We start from the raw sequence: 22754 nt of genomic DNA on the forward strand, positions 1-22754 counted from the left end.
AGCAGCCCCATTTTGGATTCTCAGATGATTCTGTTAAAAACACAAGCTGTAAAGAGACAGCAAAGAATATTAGAGAATCCATTGTAACCAAACAACATGTAGATGATTCCAAAGCTTTTAATCACACTAAATTCTAAACCAATTTCCTTCTTCACGTTCGAAACCCCCCACTAAGCTCCCTCTCTCTCTCTCTCTCTCCCCTCTTTCTCTCTCTAAAAAATGAATTACACTTTCCCCGGCCTCCCGGAGAATCTCAAGCTCAACGACGCCGCCCCATCGTGGCTCAACAAGGCCGACAATGCATGGGAGCTCACAGCAGCCGCCTTGGTGGGCCTCCAAAGCGTACCGGGGCTCGTGATCCTCTACGGTGGCATGGTCAAGAAGAAGTGGGCCGTGAACTCTGCGTTCATGGCCCTCTACGCCTTTGCGGCGGTCTTGGTCTGTTGGGTCCTGTGGGCCCACCACCTGTCTTTCGGGTCCTACATGACTCCTATTATGGGCCACCCCAACGTGGCACTAGGCGTCTATGTTTTGGGCCGAGAAAAGGAAACTTATGTGCCCAAAGCAGACTATGTGTTTTACCAATTTGCATTTGCAGCAATAACTGTGATATTATTGGCTGGTTCGTTGCTTGGGAGGATGAATTTTTATGCTTGGATGTGGTTTGTTCCACTGTGGTTGACCTTTTCGTACACCATAGGGGCTTACACCATCTGGGGCCGAGGTTTTCTTCTTTCATCTAAGATCATTGACTTTTCTGGGGGTTATGTCATTCATTTGTCTTCTGGAGTGGCTGGTTTCACTGCTGCTTATTGGGTAAATTCAACATTCACACCCCCCAACTCTTCTTTCTTTTTCTTTTTTTTAAGTCTTGACAATGCGACTGTTAGAAATAGAAGAGTTATTTATAATATATTTTTTATTTTAAAATTTTGAATCAGAGTACTAGGTATATTTTTTGTTTATGAAGTAGAAAAGAGCTAAATTTGTATTTATTATTATTATTATTATTATTATTGGAAAACAAAAAAAGATATGCTTTCAATTTCTGATATTATCAGTTTTTAATTTTTTAGAAACTACACTCAATTAGTCTATTATCTCTCACCATAAACTCTTGGTGAGTGGTAGTTTTGAAAAATTTTATGATACATATGCACCTTTGATTTACAATATTTGTAGTATTTTGTTATGATCTATTGTGGTATTAATTATAATTTATTATGATATTAGTTATGATATTATTTTGATTATAATCCAAAAACTCTTTACTCATACCTTATGTTTGATTATAATTCAAATATTTTTATTAATTATAACTCCTATAAAATTGAGTTTTGAAATTTATAATAATCAAATCAAACCCATAAAAAATCTGTACCATAGCATTATCTCATAATTTTACTTTGGGGAAAGTGTTATATGTGAAAAAAAAAATGATTTCAATGTGAGTTCTTAGCTTTCCATGGACAGCAAAAACTAGAACATAAAGGTCAAATAAAAAATTGATCCAAAAAAGGAGGATGAATTCATGTTTTCTTGTTTTTTCTTGGTCAAATCAAATGGTTCTATATTTCAAATATTTTTTTATTTTCTACTTAATAAAATGTTTTCAAAAAGTAGTGTTACAAAACAACCCTTTAGTTTGCTTTGCTTATTGGAGGTTAACTTTTGAGACTAACAATGATGTTGCATACCTAAAAGTTATTCAGAATAATACCTATGTTTATTCAGAAGTGGCATACCTCACATCAATATTAAATCTATATAATGTAATCTCAATTTTAGAGTAATTTTCGTGGTACAAATTCCAAGTAGAACATTTTTCATTGATAAACTTGTAAAAATATTGTGGGTAATTTTTGAAATGAATGTTTGAGATTAATAATTATTTTATTTTGGTAATGAACAACATATATAAATATGTATGTGGAGGATAGGTGGGGCCTCGGCATTCACACGACAGGCAGCATTTTCCGCCAAACAACATAATACACATGTTGGGAGGAGCAGGGTTCCTGTGGTTGGGATGGACAGGATTCAACGGTGGATCTCCAATGTCTGCTGGGACGATTGCACCACTGGCCATCGTCAACACCCATATCTGCACAGCCACCAGCCTATTGGTATGGCTCTCTCTGGACATGCTCGTTTACAAGAAAAGCTCTGTCATTGGTGCTGTCCAAGGCATGATCACTGGCCTTGTCTGCATCACGCCTGGCGCAGGTACATTTTACAATCTAGATATACTTAAAAAGTGCAGATTTTAACTAGCCATTGGACAACTTCTTACCTTACTAACATTCATGAGATGGAAAATGTTGGGGCAGGGGTAGTGGAGCCATGGGCTGCAGCATTCATGGGAGTAATGTCCGGCTCCGTCCCTTGGTACACCATGATGGTTTTGCACCGCCGGTCAGCCTTCTTCCAACAAGTTGACGACACATTAGGTGTCTTCCACACCCACGCGGTGGCCGGTCTACTTGGGGGACTCCTCTCCGGCATCTTGGCCAAACCCAAGCTTCTCCGGATGTTCTACATCAATGGTGACAAGTACGGTCCGGGCCTAATCTATGGCATACTTGAAGGACCTCTCCGCAATAGCCTCCGCCAGATGGTTTACCAGGTCTTGGGAGCGGCTTTCATCGCAGTCTGGAACGTAGTGGTCACCAGCCTCATCTGCATCTTGATAAGCCGCATCGTCAAACTCCGGATGAACGAAGAAGACCTCATGATCGGGGACGATGCGGCCCACGGAGAGGAAGCCTACGCACTATGGGGAGACGGAGAGAGACATCCTCCCCTGCTTCGCATTCACATGACCCCAAAGTTTCGTCCCTTCTGCAAACGCCGTTGATTGTGTACCTCCAATGGCATTTGTTCCCTAACTTCAAATAAGTTCCGGCTAGGTGATGTTCCAGAATGCCATGTTCCAATCCCGTGTAAAAATGGCCACTGCTACAAGGCAAATTTGTTTGATCAATGTGGATGCTAAAGTTGATCACTTATACAGATTTGTTATATATGCCTGGTAATCCTACAAATGGCTTGAGACCTAAGGGTGTGTCTGGATATTGTTGCTTACTCTTAGCTAACAAGCCCAGTTCAATAGAAAAGACAGTTTCATATATCTAATGAACTTTTTAAGCAAAGAACCCAAATTGGTTTTTCAACTAACATGTAGAAGGCACAATGTATAACAATATGAAACCTTTGATGTAGCCCGTCAACGAAAAAAACACATGCACACACAAAAACGTATAACAATATTTACAGTTTCAGACAAACAAATGATATATTGCTGGAACTAAATCACCATTAAGGTTTTTACGCATCATAACAATCAAAACAATATACAAACTCAACATTGCAATTCACTAAAAGAGGTATATTAAACACTGAACTATATCGTACATTAGGTTATTACATATAAATTGGAAAGCAATGTCTTCGTTTCTTGTTATACATGATGTTTCAACTGTTACATACAAACAAATTTGTAGCCCAGTTTGGAAAACATACTTCTGTTCAAGTATATAATAGTTTATGACGTCAAATTTACAGGAGGTACAACATTCCTACTTTAAATCAAAGCTGTACGTGACAATGTTTCACAAGTTACTTCAATTATTTACCAATTTCATGCGTTTTCCTTCATCAGCTTGTGTGGATATGGAATTGTGATTTCAAACATCTACAAGTCTTCTTTTACTCATCTCATCATCCATAAGTAGATGCATCTACGAACCAAACCACTGTACAAGCAGAAATTGCCACAAATCACTAAAATGAACAAACTATACACCAAAAACAATTTCGAGTCATGCATCATAAATCAATCAAGACATTCCAGAAAGCAAAGTACCTGGACAATTATTTAAGAGCAAGGATCCTCTAGAGTGATTTTTTCCTAAAGTTTCCTAGAGTGCTACATTGTGTGGTTAAGATTTACTAGCAAGTCACATCAATTTTTCTGATGTAACTTGCCAGTAAATCTCAACCACACAATGTAGCACTCTAGGAAATTTTAGGAAAATTTCACTCTAGAGGATCCTTGGTGATTATTTAATGCTCGTGCCTTGACTCAAGAAGCTTCATGAGTTTGTCTCTCCACATGGCTGTGCAAAACAATAATCAGTGATGATAGATTCTATAACAAGAGAGTATTAGCAACATGAATTGAAGTCAAGTGAAATAACAGGAATTTGTAACTGGTCAACTAAAAATACAATAAAGTTTTCTATTCGCGTTAAACACCTGCATCGCTGTATCTTTCCTCTTTGACAGCTAAATTCATATTCCTCACCAAATCTAATTCCTCAGCTAGTAAATCTGGACCATCTGCAGCACTGGATATGATATAACTCATGCTTAGAGGCACAACAAAACCCACATAGTCAAAATAAGGTTCCCTGAAGTATGCAGAAGCAATACCTGTCTAAAGATACATCATATATGGACTTTGCATCCGGCATTCTGCCCATCCCATAAGCAATTCTAATGCCATCTGTGAAAACAATTTGTTTATTTACATATATGGGTGCCTGCATATGTCAAATTGTAATCACAGTTAGTGGTGGCTCAAAAGAAGCAAAATAATTGAAGTGATTCTTGAGGAAAGCAACATTGGCTTATTTAATTAGAAGGATCCAATTCAGGTTAGCAGATGAAATAGTGAAAGGCAATGTTTATGAAGATAACTTTCTCATAAAAGAACCCATAAGTTAGCAGATGCATCCTACAGGAAGAACTTTTTCATGAAATTCTTCAAATAAAAGATCAACACCGAAGTGTGGTGTTAAGTCTCCATTGGAAGTAAAGGAAAAGACTGAAGTACATAAAACAGTGAGATGTACCATATCTGCTCATTGTAATATCTCAGAAGAAAATTCCAGGCCATATTTCCCTGACAGGACTTAAAATTATGGATTTCTTTTTAATCAATGTTAATTATGAACAATGTAACCAACCTAGGTAAACATGATGCAAAGAGGCTGTTTCAGTTTGTCTTTAAAAGTTATTAGTAGTGGACAGTAGTGACTACTTGTTTAAGAGATTGGATATGTTTCTGAGAGGCTTCAATCTACCCAATATATCAAAGCAAACTCACGCCTTTTTCAATTAGCTCTGCCACCAACATTTCCACTTAAACAAGGCAAAGCAAGTATGGGCACTAATTTTTGAAAACCACAGGATAAAATTGTCAAAACTCCCTCAGACCATACTATTTCCTTAAAAGAAAGTTCTATACAATGCATATGATTTCGCTCTAATTCCTGCAAAACTTCAATAGCACTTGGGCCTCACATCTAAAAATACTTACCCTGCATCTCTTTGCGACGTTTATGGCATCTGAGGGACGTGCATCAACACTTAGAGTATCTTTTTCCCCAGGCTGCAGTTTATGAAAATCTCAAAGTGAACATGGAAATAAATTTCCTAAAATCGTTGTTCTTTCCACAAATAGCTCACATATGTTTCTAAGGTATACTTACCTTGCAAAAAAATATCCTGGCAAAGTAAGTATTAACTACTCTTTCTGTAATCCTCACCATTGTGACCTGAAATTGAAAGATTAACAAAACAAACAAACAAACAAACAAAAAACTTAGTACAAAAGGTTTTACACCAATGCATCCCACAATCAGAGCCACTTCTTATGGAAACTATAAAACACTTGGAGAAAGAAATTAAAAATAAAAATAAAAAAAGAATATATGAAAGTACGCTGCATCATTTATAAACTGAAATGCAATTATTGAAGTATAATATCACATACAGCTTTGAAAATATAGTCACAGGTTGTGATCATTATACAACAAATCAAAACACTGTTAATAACTATTCAAGGCAAAATGATTTCCATATTAACTAATTCAGACACAATCTGGTACTCATAATGAATACAGCCAAAAACATTTTCCTGATTATGTTTTATGAAGAAATATGGACAGTTAATAATCCAAAAGGACACTTTTTTCGCTAAAAGGATAGTGAAGTGACCAATCAACAATTAAGAAGAAAAATCAGAAATAACATAAAATATTTAGAGTAAGAGATGAAAAGACACTAAAAAATGTATCAAATCATCCAGGTAAAGGTTTTTTTAATCATTAAAAATAAGAGACAATGTCGATTTAAAAAAGATTGATGTAAGAGAAGTAACAGAATTTTGAAAAACAATCTACGTTGTTCTATTTCTGTATGACATTGCCTGCTATTTGAAAATGTAGGAAATGCGTTATTAAAAGGTCATCATCTAAATAAAAATGATAAAAAACTAATAATAATAATTGATAAGGTCAAAGGGGAAATTAGCTTACAGAGGTTAGTTATGAAAAAACAAAAAAAACAAAAAACAATTAATGGATATGTGCAAAAGTGAAGATTAAGAATTTAGTGGTTGATTTTTAATTTTTTTAGGTGCTTGAGATTTTAGAAAAACTCATAGAAATGAAGTTCTTTAGTTAATGCATATGTGCATGTACACTCCCCTGTAGAAGGTTTCTACTGAGGAAAATTAGAGGAAAATCTGCATTTAGAATTACTTTTGTCCATCAACTCTATAGTGACAAATCAAGGATTAATATACATAATGAAATAAAGAACAATATTTACCAAAAAAATTAAGTAAGAAACAATGTAAACACATAAGATTTATGTGTTGGCTTACATCTCCATCCATGAAAAAATAAGATTGGGAAGGATCTTACCAAGCAAAAGAACTTGGTTACGATAGGGGCTATGTCTCACAAACCCCGACCCTCTCAAAACAAGTAAGTATTGGACCCTTACTTGGGGTCCAAATACAAGAGCAAACCCATCAAGTAAGTGTTGCATATTGGTGGTTTAAGATATTCTTAAATCATGTTTGTTAACTCACCTCAATTATATATTTTATCCTATAGAAATTTCCCCAAAAAATGGCATATATATTCTCAAAATGTGCTTGTTAATTCAAATCATTTTCATTTGTCAAAATACATATAATATAGAGGTAAACTCATACTTAAATTGTAGTTTGGTAGCTTATATAAAAGGTAGTACAAGTAAACACAAATCCATCACCCTTCTCAATTCCTTTTTCATCATATTCTTCAAAAAATTAAACCAAACCAAACGAAACAAAGCTTGTTCCAATCATTGGGGTCAACTACATGAATCTTTTTTCGTCATTCTGCTCTATCAAGGGCTACATACTCAGTAAATTAAATTTCTTAAAATAAGTAAATAAGCTAAATTGTCAAAAATTAAAAGATATAAGGGTAATCCAACCTTGGGAGTTGTGCTAAACTGCTAATTCAAAATGAAAAACTAGTTATGAATCATAAGAAACTAGAGTTCAACATGCAATTAAAGAATGCAATTTAAGCAAGAAAATGTCCACAAGTACTAGTCTGTAGCATTAAACACATAATAAAATGAGCATCATACTTCATTAATCAAAAAAGAAAAACAAAAGAAAAAACAAAAGCTCCTTACTCTATAGCCAAGTTTCTCCACAAGGTTTCTCACAAGCTGAAACTGATTTGGGCAATCCTGCAGCATGCCATATCTGAGCACCCACATGGAAATAAAGAAACAAAACATTTCAAATCAAATTCCAAGTAATTACCCAACTCTCATCCTCGCTTGTGGAATCTATAAGTTTTTCAACAGCAAATTCCCCTGCAGAGGCAGACAACAATATTACTTATATAGTACCATGTAGACCTGTTCAGAGATAGTAATGAAAATAATTAAGACAAATACACAACAATCCGTTGGTCATGTTGCAATTTCATTCATATACCTACAATTATAGGTAGCAAGAGGTCCCCATCACAAGAGATTTTCAAAAAAATTGTGGGACTCTGGAAACGACGAAGAAATGCCGGTCCTATTGAACTGACATCAGCTCTAGATTCCTTTGCTTGAACAGAGAAGGGAAACAATTGGGCAGAGGACTGCCACTTGATTTCTTCTTGAAATCCTTGCAGACGCATCCGGTAGTGCTTGATAGTTTCTGCACTAGTTGAAATCGTGGAAATCTAGGGTTATGTAATCATAGAGACAGCAAAATGAAAGAGGAAATCCTTATTTTGTAAATCCTGAATGACATTTACAGTTCATAATTTTCAGAAATTTATGAAAGGAACAAAAAATTCCAAAAGGTACTTCAACCAACAGGACATGAAGGCCCTCTCATCAACATTTTTACTTGATTTCTACAATTGTACTAGTAATGGCTATGGCAGTTAACACAGACAAAATTAGAAGTTCCATACTACAAGAATGCAACAATTTGTATCTCAAACTACTATATAATTTTCCAGTATAAGCAATGTTATTCCCCAAGCTCAAATTGTTGGGTATACCTCCTTATTGGAGTGTAGAACCCAATTGGTTTATTAAAAGAGTTTTAATTTGGCTTAGTATTAGTTATAATATATTTTTATATATTATATCTAATTTGGTGGAGACCCAATTCAGTTTGGAAACAACTAAGGTTTTGATAATAAACCCTAGATTCACAATATTTTAGGTATTGTTTTTGCTCATCCCGAAGTTGAGAACGGCTGCTACACACACTCCAATTTGGTGGAATCAATTATTTGGGTGTGTGAAAGGTAGAATTAATGTGGCTGGTTTTTTGCTTCGTTTTCGGTGTTGATTTGGTTCGTTATTTTAGATCTTCTAAAACTCTGGTTCTGAAAATTTTGGTTTATCTATTTGGTGAGGTCTTTCCTCTTGTTTATTTGTGATTATTTAGAATTCACCTAATGGTGATTTTGTGAGACCATTCGTGTCTCGTTTGTAATCGTTTGAAAAATTATTTGGTTGATAATGGAATCAAATTTCGATCCCGTGGACGTACCTCACATTGAGGGAACCACGTAAAATTCTTGTGTTGCCTTTTGATTTAATTTTTTCGCATTATTTTTTATTCCCATTGATTGATTTACTTGTGGGAAATCATATTTTTCCTAACAACTGGTATCAGAACTTACGGTTTATTTGAGTTTATTAATTTGTGTAAATCAATGGAGGGGAATGTGGGTCGTATGTCTAGCTTCAATGGAAGCAATTGGGTAACTTGGAAAACTAAAAAGAAATAAGAAGACACAACGGCAGTTACTACCTATGATTGCATGGTTGTTTGTGAAAATGATTGTTTCAATTTTGTGGGCCAAGAGAGCAATTGAGTGATTGATTCCGATGCTTCTTTTCATGTGACTTCTCAAGTTGATTTCTTCACTACCTACACCGAAGGAGATTATGGTTTTGTTCGAATGGGTAATGAAGGTTTGTCCAAGATTATCGGCATGGGTGATATTTGCTTGGAAACAAATTTAGGCTGCAAGTTGTTGCTTAAAGATGTGAGGCATGTTCCCGACATTTGCCTCAATTTGATCTCTACTGGGAAGCTAGATGATGAAGGCTTCAACAACAAATTTGGTGATGGAATATGGAAGCTCACAAAGGGTTCTTTGGTGGTGGCTAAGTGCAAGAAGACTTATACACTTTATTCGATGCAAGGAAAAATTTGTAAAGGTGTTGTCAATGCACTTGAAGATGATACTTCTACCGAATTGTGGCACAAGCGGCTTGGCCACATGAGTGAAAAGGGGCTGCAATTATTGTTCAAGAAAAAGCTTCTACCCGGTTTGAAAGGTACACATCTTAAAACTTGTGTTCATTGTTTGGCGGGTAAACAACATAGAGCTTCTTTTTATAAAAATTTTGCTTTTAGAAAAGAAAATGTGTTGAAGTTGATTCATTCGGATGTTTGTGGTCCTTTAAAAGTTAGGACACATAGTGGTGCACTTTATTTTGTTACTTTCATTGATGATTATTCAAGGAAAGTTTGGACTTTTCTACTAAAAACTAAAGATCAAGTTCTAGAAGTATTTAAGCATTTTCAGGCCATGGTTGAAAGAGAAACAGGGCAGAAATTGAAGTGCATCCGATCAGATAATGGTGGTGAATACATTGGGCCGTTTGATGAATATTGTCGCAGCCAAGGTACTCGGCACCAAAAGACAATTAAGAAGACTCCTCAACAAAATGGCGTTGCCGAGAGAATGAACCGCACCATTGTGGAAAGAACAAGGTGTTTGCTTTCACAAGCTAAATTGCCAAAATCCTTTTGGGGTGAGGCAATGAAGACAGCAGTTGACGTGATCAATTTGTCTCCCTCCTATCCTTTGAATGGTGACGTTCCTGAAAGAGTTTGGACCGGTAAAGATGTATCTTATGATTACTTGAGAGTTTTTGGTTGTCGAGCCTTTGTTCACATTCCAAAGGATGAGAGGTCCAAGCTTAATAGTAAGTCAAGACAATGTATTTTTCTTGGCTATGGGCGTGATGAATTTGGGTATAGATTGTGGGATCCGGTCGACAAGAAAATCATTCGAAGCCGTGATATTGTGTTTCTTGAAGACCAAACAATTAAAGACTTGGGCAAAGGTGATCAACCGAAGCCAAAAACTAGTGATCTCATTGACATGGATCCATCTCCTTCATCTTCGGTGGATGATGAAAATGGGGGAGATGTGCAGCCACCTATTGAAGATGTAGAGGATGATGCTAATCCTAATGAAGTTGAGCCAGAAATTGAGGAAGAGCATCCAACTCAAGAACCGCCACCACAACTTGAGTTGAGGAAATCTACAAAGGATCGACAACCTTCAAGAAAGTATCCTCCCAATGAATTTCTGTTGATTTCCGATCAAGGGGAGCCTGAGAGCTACCAAGAAGCAATTGAGCATGCAAAGAAAGGTGATTGGAAAAAAGCCATGGACAAGGAGATGAATTCCTTGCTTGAAAACCAGACTTATGATTTAGTGAAGTTGCCTAAAGGGAGGAAAATTCTGAAAAATAAGTGGGTTTTCAAATTGAAGAATGATGGCAAGAATCTGAGGTACAAGGCACGTCTTGTTGTGAAAGGCTTTGGGCAAAAGAAAGGTATTGACTTTGATGAGATTTTCTCGCCAGTTGTGAAGATGTCTTCTATTTGGGTTGTACTTGGCATGGCTGCAAGTATGAACCTTGAAGTTGAACAACTTGATGTGAAGACCGCATTTCTTCATGGTGATGTTGAAGAAGAAATTTACGTCGAGCAATCGGAAGATTTTGTAGAGAAAGGGAAAGAGAAATTTATTTGCAAATTGAAGAAAAGTTTGTATGGCCTCAAGCAAGCCCCGCGGCAATGGTAAAAAAATTTGACTCTTTCATCATGGATAATGATTTTTCTAAAACCACTTCAGACCATTGTGTGTTTGTGAAAAAATTTTCGAATGGCAAATTTATTATTCTTTTACTTTATGTTGATGACATGTTAATTGTGGGTCAAGATTCTACCATGATTAACAAGTTGAAGTTAGAGTTGAGCAAATCTTTTGCTATGAAAGATTTGGGACCAGGAAAGCAAATACTTAATATGAAAATTGTTCGTGATCGCAAAGAGAGTTGATTTGATTGTCTCAAGAAAGCTACATTGAGAAAGTTCTTGAGAGGTTCAAATGAATAAAGCAAAGCCGGTTGGTTGCCCACTTGCGGGTCACTTCAAACTTAGTTCGAACCAATGTCCTACAAGTGATAAAGACAAGGAAGAGATGCTGAAAGTTCCTTATGCTTCAGCAATTGGTTCTTTTATATACGTCATGGTTTGTACAAGGCCGGATATTGCTCACGCCGTTGGTGTTGTGAGTCGGTTTCTCTCTAATCCGGGTAATGAACATTGCGCAACGGTAAAATGGATTCTAAGGTATCTTCGAGGGATTTCGAAGGTGTGTTTGTGTTTTGGAGATGGTAAGCCGATGCTTGATGGATTAACGGATTCTGACATAGCCGGTGATGTTGATTCTAGGAAATCTACTTCGGGGTATTTGATGACTTTTACAGGGGGAGCTATGGCATGGCAATCTAAATTACAAAAATATGTTACTCTCTCAACTACCGAAGCTGAATTTATTGCCATTACGGAAGCTTGTAAAGAAGAGTTATGGTTGAAGAAATTTTTGCAAGAGTTGGGTTTAAAGCAAGAAAAGGATGTGCTTTATTGTGATAGTCAAAGTGCTATTCATTTGAGTAAAAATTCTACTTTTCATTCGAGATCGAAACACATTAATGTGAGATACCGTTGGATTCGTGATGTGTTAGATTCAAAATTATTGCAACTCGAAAAGGTTCACACAGATGATAATATTTCGGATATGTTGACTAAGACTTTGTCAAAGGACAAACATTTAATGTGTCAAACTTTAGCGGGTATGGTTGATGTCTCCACCTAAGTCGGTAGAGGAAGAATTGTTGGGTATACCTCCTTATTGGAGTGTAGAACCCAATTGGTTTATTAAAAGAGTTTTAATTTAGTTTAGTATTAGTTATAATATATTTTTATATATTATATCTAATTTGGTGGAGACCCAATTCAGTTTGGAAACAACTAAGGTTTTGATAATAAATCTTAGATTCACAATATTTTAGGTATTGTTTTTGCTCATCCCGAAGTTGAGAACGGCTGCTACACACACTTCAATTTGGTGGAATCAATTATTTGGGTGTGTGAAAAGTGAAATTAATTTGGCTGGTTCTTTGCTTCGTTTTCGGTGTTGATTTGATTCGTTATTTTGGATCTTTTAAAACTCTGATTCATTTTGGTTCATCTATTTGGTGAGGTCTTTCCTCTTGTTTATTTGTGATTATTTGGAATTCACCTAATGGTAGTTTTGTGAGACAATTCGTGTCTCGTTTGTAATCGTTTGGAAACTTATTTGGTTGATAGTGGAATCAAATTTCGATCCCGTGGATGTACCTCACATTGAGGGAACCACATAAAATTCTTGTGTTCCCTTTTGATTTAATTTTTCCGTATTAGTTTTTATTCCCGATTGATTTACTTGTGGGAAATCATATTTTTCCTAACAAAGTTGTAGGATAGGGATTCTTGAACAGTTAAGCTAAATAAAAATTAAAAAAACAAGGCAATTGCTGAATTGAGAATTTCAAACTAACACTCAAAGCAATCCCAGCAAGCCAATTCAAGTACTGATTCAATCGACACGACATCTTGTGATCAATATAAGCACCAAATTTTCATATATATATATATATAGAGAGAGAGAGAGAGAGAGAATTGAGACCGGAAAGAAGCACGAAGGCTTCGAGATAGTCGTGATCAGGATCTCCGGTGCCGTGTGAATTGTTACCGAAGCTTCGAGAGGACTTGCAGGATACGAAGATCGATTTTGATCTACGACAATGTCCGTACCAGAAACCTAATTGAAACGAGAAGCGAAGCGAAAAAGAAGAATAACAACCTAGCGAACTCGGAATTTGACGGCTCACATTTGCTCGATCCAGAAGATCACCGGAACCGGAAACTGTACGGACGCAAAGTTGAGCTCCGACCATTCTCCGGCGACGATTACTATGCAGAGAGATAGATATAGAGATAGTGATGAGCAGCTAACCTCCACATAGGAAACAAGAAAGAACGTATGGAGCCCAGGTACTTTTTAGCGTAAAACGAAGGCTGTCTTTTCTTTTTCTTGTTTTTCTTTTTTCTAAAATTCGGTTCGTTGATAAAAATGTTTGGTTATGGATAAGGACAGCATCGAGTAGTGTAGTTTATAAAAGTTAAAATGGGATTCATACGGTTTGGGAAGTGGTTCTTTATTTTTATTTTTTTTTTTAGAGAAATGTTTTTTTTTTCGAAATTTTTTCCTCTGAGTAGTCCGAAATTTAGAAGAGAGACAGAAGAGAGGGGAAGAGGAGGAGCTCCACTTGCCGTCGCCTCGCCTCCGCCCGATCGTTGCCCGCCGTCACAGCTTGTCACAGTCCCGTCGTCGCCTCCGCCTCTGCCTCGCAGCGCCTCCTGCCTCTGCCTCCGCCCCCGGCCTCGCCCCCGCCTCTGCCTCTGCCTCCAGCCCAATTTTGTTAGCCCCTCCAGCCCTTCTTCTTCCCTCCTCCTTCTTCTTCATCCTTCTTCTTTCTTCTCTTCTTCTTTTGATTTTCTTTTTCTAAAACAAAAAAATTCAAAACGACGAAACGATCATTTCGTCGTTTCGGGGGGATTCGGAGAAGGCAGATTCGAGCTACCAATCACTTCTGTTTTTTTTATTTTTTATTTTTTATTAAGATCTCGTTTGGATTAAGTATTTTAATTAAAAAAATTAAAAAAATATTATAAATTATTATATTATTCTTTTGCATATATATATATATATATATATTTTTGGCTAAAGGTTAAAAAATTATTAAAATAGATTGTTTCTAAACGAGGCCAAGTCTAGAGTTAAAAAGTTTGTTTGGGTTGATTTTTTTTATTTTTGTAAGAAAAAAAGTAAAATGAGTATAGTATGTATATGATATTTTATTTTATTAATTTTTTAATTTATTTTATCTTTTTATAATTAATTTAACCAAAAAATAAAAATAAAAATAAAAAACTCACTTGCCAAACAAGGGCATATATATTTAGTATTTTTACTCTTTTTTTTTTTTTTTTTGTTAAGTAGGCCTTGTTTGTCATCTTCTGAAAAAGTCAAAAAGTCAAAAAGCCACTATCCTATTTAAGTCACATCATCTTATTTAAGTCACATCACCTATTTATCATATCATTTCAAACCTAACCCATACCAAACTCATATTTCATAAAAAGTCAAAAAGTATATTTATTTAGAACATCCCAAATAACCCCTTAATCTTATATATAAGATTATATATTTTTATTTTTTCATGAATGCATAATAATTTTCATTGTACCACAGGTTCATAATTTTTCCAAGGTTTAATCATTAAGTTTATGAAGAATTGTGGTTGACGAAAAAGAGAATTGAAAAAAAAAAAAAAAAGAATTAACAATCCCATAAAAGAGAGAGTTAATTATACAAATGCTACGCCTGTTAATTATAAAATTATATATTTGGATTTCTCAGTTCACGGGGATCAAGAAATTAGCTAATTTTATTTTCCTTCGAATTTTTTTCTCTTATAATAATTAGGGATAAGCAGTGGATATATCGATTCGCCCAAACCGATCGAACTAAACTGAATTGATCCGCCACATTTTGAACGGATGCGTGATGACGAGCAAACGGTTGCGAATTAATTTTTTTCAATTTGCCTAGTTTTGGACGGATGGCGGATTTGAAGTTTCTTTAACCACAACCGAACTGTCAAATCGCGAGCACCTTTAGTAATTTATAAAACTTTGTATTTTCAATTTGTTTAGATATTCTATTTGTGATTTCAACTTGAATATATTTTTTGAATTGAAAAAAATAAATGCATTATTTATCTATATTTTTTTTATTTTTAAGTCTAACCCTAAAAAAATAAATAAATAAGATGATATATGCTGATTGATTTTTATTTTCAAAAATATATATATATATATATATATATGTAACAATACCGAGGCATACAATCTCTACTATTGCTCTATTCATGGTTTTGGTAGTTTGAATTAGTTTTATATTTTAAGAATCATTGATTGTAATACTTTATGTGGATGAAACATGCTGTGATTGTAATATATGGATGAAGCATGCTATGATTGTAATATTCTAAAGGTTCAAACTTTCTTTCTTTGGATAAGGCATGCAATAATTATAATACTTTTTTAAATCATTAAGTCATTGAGCATAATACTTCTTTCTTTTTTTTTTTTAAGGAAGTGCATATGTTGAATTATGTTGAAAATTTATAAAATTTTAAACCGCCAAATCGATTCGCATCCATCCGCCAATCCGTTAGTCTGCTCAATCCACATTCGCTGGATTGACGAACGGATGTGGATTGATTTTCTCTAATCCGCCAATCTAATAGACAAATAGCGAATTGGAAGTTCTGTAACCCCAATCGACCCGCACCCACCACTAATAATAATAACTTAGGCCTCGTTTGGGAACAAGCTTTTTTAGTAACTTTTTGACATTTTGGCTAAAATATGATGTAAAAACAATAGTATGTTTGGGATGATTTTTTTAGCTTTTTACGAAAAGATGTGCAAAAAATAGAGAGAAAATAGAAACTTTGACTTTTTGATATAAGTTGTTAGCTTTTGATTTTTTTAGTGACTTTTTAACTAAAAAAGTTACTTGCCAAACGAGGCCTTAGTGATGGAGACAAGTAAAATTCACATTTGATGAAATAGCTTGAATATATTTTGAATTGATAGGTGTGCATGGATCAAAAAAAAGTGAATTTCCTATGATGGAATAAAATAAAGAGGTGTTTTGGGAAAATGATAAAAAATTAATTTTTGACTTTTTATTAAGCTTTTTGATTTTTTTTTTTTAAAAAGTGATTTGGAAAGTTAGTAAAAAATTACTTTTGACTTTTTTAATTAATATTTATTTATAATGTCACACCACAATAAAATGACCAAACTATCTCACCCAATTTAGAAAATTGACATGTTCATTCATGTATAACCCTAAACAATATAAAGGGTATAATTATAATTTCTCATGTATCTTTTTTTCACCTTACCAAATGACTTCATACTAAAAAAGCCAATATAATTTTTTTTTCCCAAGCTGCAAACGCAACTTTTTATCATATTACCAAAAGACCACAAAGTCAGTAAAAAAAAAAAAAAGGCAATTAGGGTCCACCTTGAAACAATTCATTTTGTTTTTCTAAACTTGCTAAGTAAATCAATTTTGTAAGTAGAAGTGATTGAGACCCCCTCCAATAACCACCTCCACCACTCCAACACACACGTGGGGACTGGCGATTGGAGGAGGAGGAGAAAAAAACTGACCAATCACAGCCAGAGGGGATTGTGGGGGTGCCCCTGTGGGGTCCAAATCATTTTTCTTTTGTAAGAATGAGTTGCAAACTAGCCACAATGACAAAGGGATATTTGTAGGGACAATTAGTGAAAAATCTTTTTTAACTTTGTGTAGAATAAGAGGTTTAAGATTTTTTTTTTTTTTTTATTAGCTAAGTTCCCTTAATATTTTCACAGAGAAAATTTGATTCAGATAAATTTTATCCGACTTAGAGAAATTTCTACGAGTCAAATTTTCTTTGTAAAAATGTTAAGAAATTTTAACTATTATGAAAATATTGTATATTTTTTATCTTATAAAATCTTAATATCATGGATCTTAAAAAAAATTCTCCATATTTGTATGATTTTTTATAATTGAGATATTTAATTTTAATCGGGAAGATACTCTCATGAATAACCCCCCCCCCCCAACCCAAAAAATAAAATCCAGAAGAGAAACACTTATTGCTCATGGGTAAATAAAAAAAGTTGTTTAGTTTCTATTTTTTGAATTTAATTTTCTGAAAATTGAGTTTTTTTTTGTGTTTTTTTTTTTTTTTTGAGTGAATATTTTTAAAATTTTAAGCAATTTTTTATATTTTTTTATACACCTTACTTAGATGTATCTAAAAAGTAAAAAAAATATTTTAAAAAGTCAATAAATACACAAGAATACAAAAATGTAGAATTTTCATTAAAAAAAAAACTTTTTGTATTTTTGGTATTTAGTGAACTTTTTAAAGTTTTTTTACAACTATTATACTTTTTAAGTGTATTTATGTTAGGTGTATCTAAAAATTTTAAAAATTACTTAAAATAATTAAAAAATTCAGTGAAAATAAAAAAAATACGGAAAATAAAAATTCAATTTTCTTAAAAGTGAATCCTGAAAAGTGAAATCAAACAAGCTGTTGTTATCTTAAATTTTAAAAAGTTTGAACTTGATTTCTTATTTTTTAAAATTTACCTTATATATTTTTTATTAGATGTAGTTGTCACGACCCAACCATCGCCCCAAGGGATTAAAGAGGTGACCGGTCAGTAATTCAAGATTATCAAAGGTCTACTTAATAGTAAGACAATGTAGGGGTTGGTGGAACCTTTTAAATAATAAAGTATAACGTCCAATAAACTATAAAGATTTAGATAAACAAACGAGCCCTTATATATGTATGTGACACCCCAAATTTTAAGGACATCATAATAAGATTTAGAATTTAAAATCAATGTTGCCGCCAAACATCACTAACATCCATTGATTAACAACCCAAAAATTTAAAGTTTTTAAATTACAATTCTAATAAAACTTAAAATTTAGTCTCGGTACATAAAAAAAAAAAAAAAAAACAACTATGAAATAAAACTAGAGAAAACTAGGAAACATAGGAAATGGTTCGCGGAAATTGGGGACTCTTCAAGCTAACCAAGGCTGAATGTCACCTTGCAAGGCCTCGGTGTTTCCTTCGTTTTCTTCGGTACCTGGCATAAAACGCCAGGGCAATGAGAATGCCAATGAGCGACGAGCTCAATAATATATTACAACTCGAAAATACCTACCCCGATAATAATACTCACAATTAATGAATAATGCGTAACAACAGAATAACAGGTAGCATTTAATAAGCATAACCGGAATGCCAACAGTTAAAATAATAACAATAGATGGATAAATAAATAAAATGACAAACGGAAACAGTAATTCATCATAAGGAAAATGCACACTTTTCTTTTTGAATTCTCATAAATTTTGTTTATCAGATAAATTCAAGTAACTCTCCGCGGAGCACTATTTCCACTCAACCGCTAAGCAATGGCCACGGGCATTTCTGACTCCCCCTTGGTCAAATATTCAAATGTTACTTGCTGCAACTACCAATGATGCCCACGCACCAGGGTTACGTACCTGAGTCGTGACATCACGGTCTGTCCCAAGGGAACGGTCTATGTTGTGACACCCGCACCACCAACCTTATATCGCCTACACCGATAAGAGCCGAAATACCTTCCCGTGCCATGTTAGGGTTCGCAATTCACTTGCGCAAGCTTCTAAACCGAGCTCACCCCATTACTTTTAAATTTTTAATGTATAATCGGTTCAGTTTCGTATTTCCTTACTTCATTTAATTCACATATTTATGCATGTGCGAGTTTTAGTTTGAGAATCACAGTGACATAATGTTTATATAGCATAACGCAATCATATATGGCAACCAAAATAAATGTGATAGAATGTCTTAGGAATCATCACAAAATTCCTTAACAATTCACACACTTCTTTTTCCAGCACTGTATGGTCATACAAAAAAAAAATTATGAAGCCCATACCAAACGAAGTTCAACCATTATAATATTTTAACTGGTGCTAGTTCATCGAGTTAGGAAAATATTTCAAGAAAAATAGCAGGGCTAAAAACGATCTTAAAATGGAGAAATAATTTTTGGAAGAAAACTGGTTTTCTGGGACAGTGGGTTATATTAACCTCCAGCACAGGTGATCTGGGTTTGAAAAATAAAAAGTGGCCTCAAACGGTGTCGAAAAGAGGCATGGTCAGAACCGTTTGCTAAATTTTTGAGTTTAGAACATATTTCCAGAAGAGTGTGAAGGCTGAAAACCAGCCGACGTTGGCAAATAATTTTTATAAGAAAACTGGACAAATTCTGTCACATTTTGGAAACATTGGTGTTTCTCTCTCAATACTTAATAAAAAATTATGAAACCAGTGGATTTTGAAAGGTAACTTAAAAATACAACTTTTCCGAGTGCTCGTGCAGAAAAATACCATTTGTAGGGAAAATAGGACCTGTTTGAAGCCACTGCTTCTGTTGTGTTGTAAGCGCCGCTTAGGGAAAATATTTGTTTTGGTAAGAAAATGGTGTCCAATGATTTTATAAAAATTTTACACAGTGTATAACCCCTATATATACTTCTAGAATACACAGATTTTTGACATCAATTATTTTCAATTTATTAGAGCCCTCTTTTCATCCGATAAAGTCTGAAACAGTGAGGAAGAATCTAAGTTTCAGGTAAAAGGAAGAATCTAAGTCTCATTTTACTCCCTTATAAGATTATTTCAACAATGGAGAATATTGAACACATAAAAATAGTAGCTAAGCCATATATCTATGTTTGCAAGAAGGAATATGAAATTATAACATAATGAAACCCTCGTCCTATCAAAATTTTAAACATGCATGGTTACTATTTTGCTATATATGACTTAACCATGCTTAGCCTTGCATATATAAATTATATAAATTCAGTTAGAGGTATGCAAACACTTTTCAAACTAAGTTGAAATTGGTATTCACCAAGTACCCTCTCTTTTTCGTCTCTTTCTCTCCTCTTTTCTACTCTCTTTTTCTCCTCTCTTTTTCCTCTCCACTCTTTCTTTCCTCTCACAGTCGTGTGTGTGTGTGTGTGTATTATGGCTGATAGTGAGGTCCCTTATGTAGGGAATATGGGAGCAGCTTTTTGTCTTATTTTATTATTTCCTTTCTTTAGCAAAAAAATTTCTATTGGCTTGGAATTTCCATCCTAAGCCATGCTTGTTTCTTAGGGATGCTGAGTGTGAACTTGGGAGACAAGCCTGCCTTGCATGCTTTAGAGCAATATAGGAAAAGAAGTGGCAGTCAGCCACCTTCTTGCAATTTGACCCCTTTTTTTTTTTTTAGTTGAATTGAAATTGATGCCAATACAATATTAGTATATATATATATATATATAAATTTCTTATTTACTTATTTTTTTTTATTTTTTTTTTTATTATTATTTTATATATATATATATAAATTTCTTATTTACTTATTTATTTTTATTTTTTTTTATTATTATTATTTTATATATCTATATATATATATTTTAACTAGATGGTTTTCTTCCTACTAAACTCTAACTAGCTTGTTTACTATTAATTTAATCCATTTAGTTTTCACAACTGTATTTTGATACATAAATTTAATCATAGCAAGATGAATAATTTTATTTAAAAGAATTTAATATTGGTATTAATTATGGTGCTATTAACATTATAATTTAATAGTTTAATAATCACTATTGATTGACTTAATATTATTATTAATAAACTAATTAGTTGTCTAAAAATTCAGGTTCTTACAATGTATATATACACGCGAGTCCAAACATTAAACATATGTTCACATAGATCCACATCAAGCTTGTGTACAAAACATAAACAAAACTTAGGGATTTAATCCTAATAACAAAACCAATCTTAAAATAAAAACATTCATACACTTGATCAAGATTCAAAAGGGTGTATTCAAAACCACTCGTGAAGCCTTGAAGCTTGACCACTTGGAACCTCGCAGTGAGGTGCAGAAGTTGGCTTGACAAAAAGCAGAGTTTAGGTCGACGCCACTAAGTCTGATCTTGCACTTGACCACCTACATACATATATAAACAGTGAGTTAGTGCCCAGTGAATAACAACTCTATAAATGGGTTATGAATGATGTCTTTATAATATTTAAAACAGTCAATTATCATCAGTGAACTAGTTTCTTATTTCATAATCATATTAAAATCATAGCAGTTATACGTGATACATCCATTAGCATTTTAGCCCATAGGACTGGGCTGGGCCAACATTTTCAACTCAAAATATTAATGGGCTAGGCTTGTGATTTATACTTTCAATCTAGTCCGGCCCGCTATTAAATTAATTATTTATATTTATTTATAATGCATTAAAATATATATTGTTTGTTTGGATTTAGATTTTATGTTTATTAATTTTATTGAAACTCATGTTTGTAGTAATGTGTGATTAAATTTATTTAAGAAATTATTCAATTTATACTCAAAATCTTTCAATTTATAATGATGTCAATATATTTATTTAAGAAATATAACGTGTGATTGAATTTCATTATAGAATGTTTTAAATTGTGATAATCATGTTCTGTGTTATGTTAATTAAACTTAATTATGATTGTGATTATGTGCTTAAAATGATTTTGGATGATAATTATGTAATTAATTATGTTTTTGAAACTATATCTATTTACCATAGGAAAATCTGTCCAACTTAGTGCTATAATTTGAAAATTGAAGACCGTAGAAACTATAGGAATTGAAATTGTCTGTACCATTGTAATTAGCGTGATTTTTAGAGCCTATGGTGAAATTTGATTAAAAATTAATTCGTATCAAAATAATTAGATTAATTAAGTGAGGCTCATTAACTTTAATTGAGATTGATTAACTTAATCTAATCACCTAGTATATATATATGAGCTAAACACACTTAAGCTCATATTTTGAGCTCAAAAGTCATGATAGACCATTTATGTGTATAAGCTTTTGGTATAGCTAATTATGTGTTTGAATGATCTTGGATGTATAAGATGTTAACTATTAATATGTGGTGTAAAATGTTTTGATATGCCATGCAAGCACAGTTCATTGGACAAAATTTTTAAGTCTGCTTCCGCTTTGGCCCCTTTACTACTATTAAGATACATTTAATCTTGTTTAAGGTTGTAGGTAATCTCATGATTACTGACCAGTTATGACCTTAATCTATAGGGGCGGGTTCAGGTCATGACAGTAGTACAGTAGGTCTTAGAAGACCGAACAGTCATATTTGATGGCCATCAATACAGTAAACAGTAGTTCCAAGATTTGGAATTGATAGAGATCTCTATAACAGTAACAGTAACAGTAGCTAAGGATGCCATGAATACATTTCACAATAGGACGATCATTCATTTAAAGCATTATTTCGAAAACAAAGTACCGTATAAGTCAGAAAATACTTATAAGTTAAACATATCTTTTCAAGGTTGTTATTTACAATTGACTCCGTGAATCACGTGGCTAGGGTAAGGCGTCTGACCTACATAAACACATTCAAGCATAACATTCAAAACACATTCCATTCATTCAGTCAGTTCTTAAACCTATTTGGTTCATTCGCTACTTACTCGCTAGGTTATTTTTATTTGTTCTTTAATTTCTCTCG

General features: G+C 33.8%; 2 protein-coding genes across 4 annotated transcripts; one reads left to right on the forward strand and one right to left on the reverse strand.

Moving 5' to 3' along the window:
- Positions 1-3128, forward strand: LOC114319035 (ammonium transporter 2 member 3-like). The gene is made up of 3 exons (XM_082891533.1): positions 1-816; positions 1941-2226; positions 2331-3128. The coding sequence occupies exons 1-3, from the start codon at positions 220-222 to the stop codon at positions 2855-2857; spliced, it is 1410 nt and encodes a 469-aa protein (XP_082747659.1). The 5' UTR covers positions 1-219; the 3' UTR covers positions 2858-3128.
- A 239-nt stretch (positions 3129-3367) lies between these two features.
- Positions 3368-13590, reverse strand: LOC114319036 (Wound-responsive family protein). Of its 3 annotated transcripts, none has more exons than XM_028266010.2 (10): positions 13305-13590; positions 7793-8005; positions 7616-7668; positions 7483-7539; positions 5496-5561; positions 5324-5395; positions 4435-4544; positions 4258-4349; positions 3866-4118; positions 3368-3755 (listed from the first exon to the last, which is right to left on the reverse strand). In XM_028266010.2, exons 1-9 carry the CDS (start codon positions 13396-13398, stop codon positions 4066-4068), a joined length of 810 nt encoding a protein of 269 aa, XP_028121811.1. In that variant the 5' UTR covers positions 13399-13590; the 3' UTR covers positions 3368-3755; positions 3866-4065. The 3 variants fall into 3 exon arrangements, with proteins under 3 accessions (XP_028121811.1, XP_082747670.1, XP_028121810.2); XM_082891544.1 differs by having other exon boundaries at positions 4258-4341; positions 13128-13590; XM_028266009.2 differs by having other exon boundaries at positions 13128-13590.
- Positions 13591-22754: the final 9164 nt, after the last annotated feature.

This window comes from Camellia sinensis, chromosome 1, assembly GCF_055761805.1.
Source record: "Camellia sinensis isolate YWXY chromosome 1, ASM5576180v1, whole genome shotgun sequence".
NCBI lineage: Eukaryota > Viridiplantae > Streptophyta > Magnoliopsida > Ericales > Theaceae > Camellia > Camellia sinensis.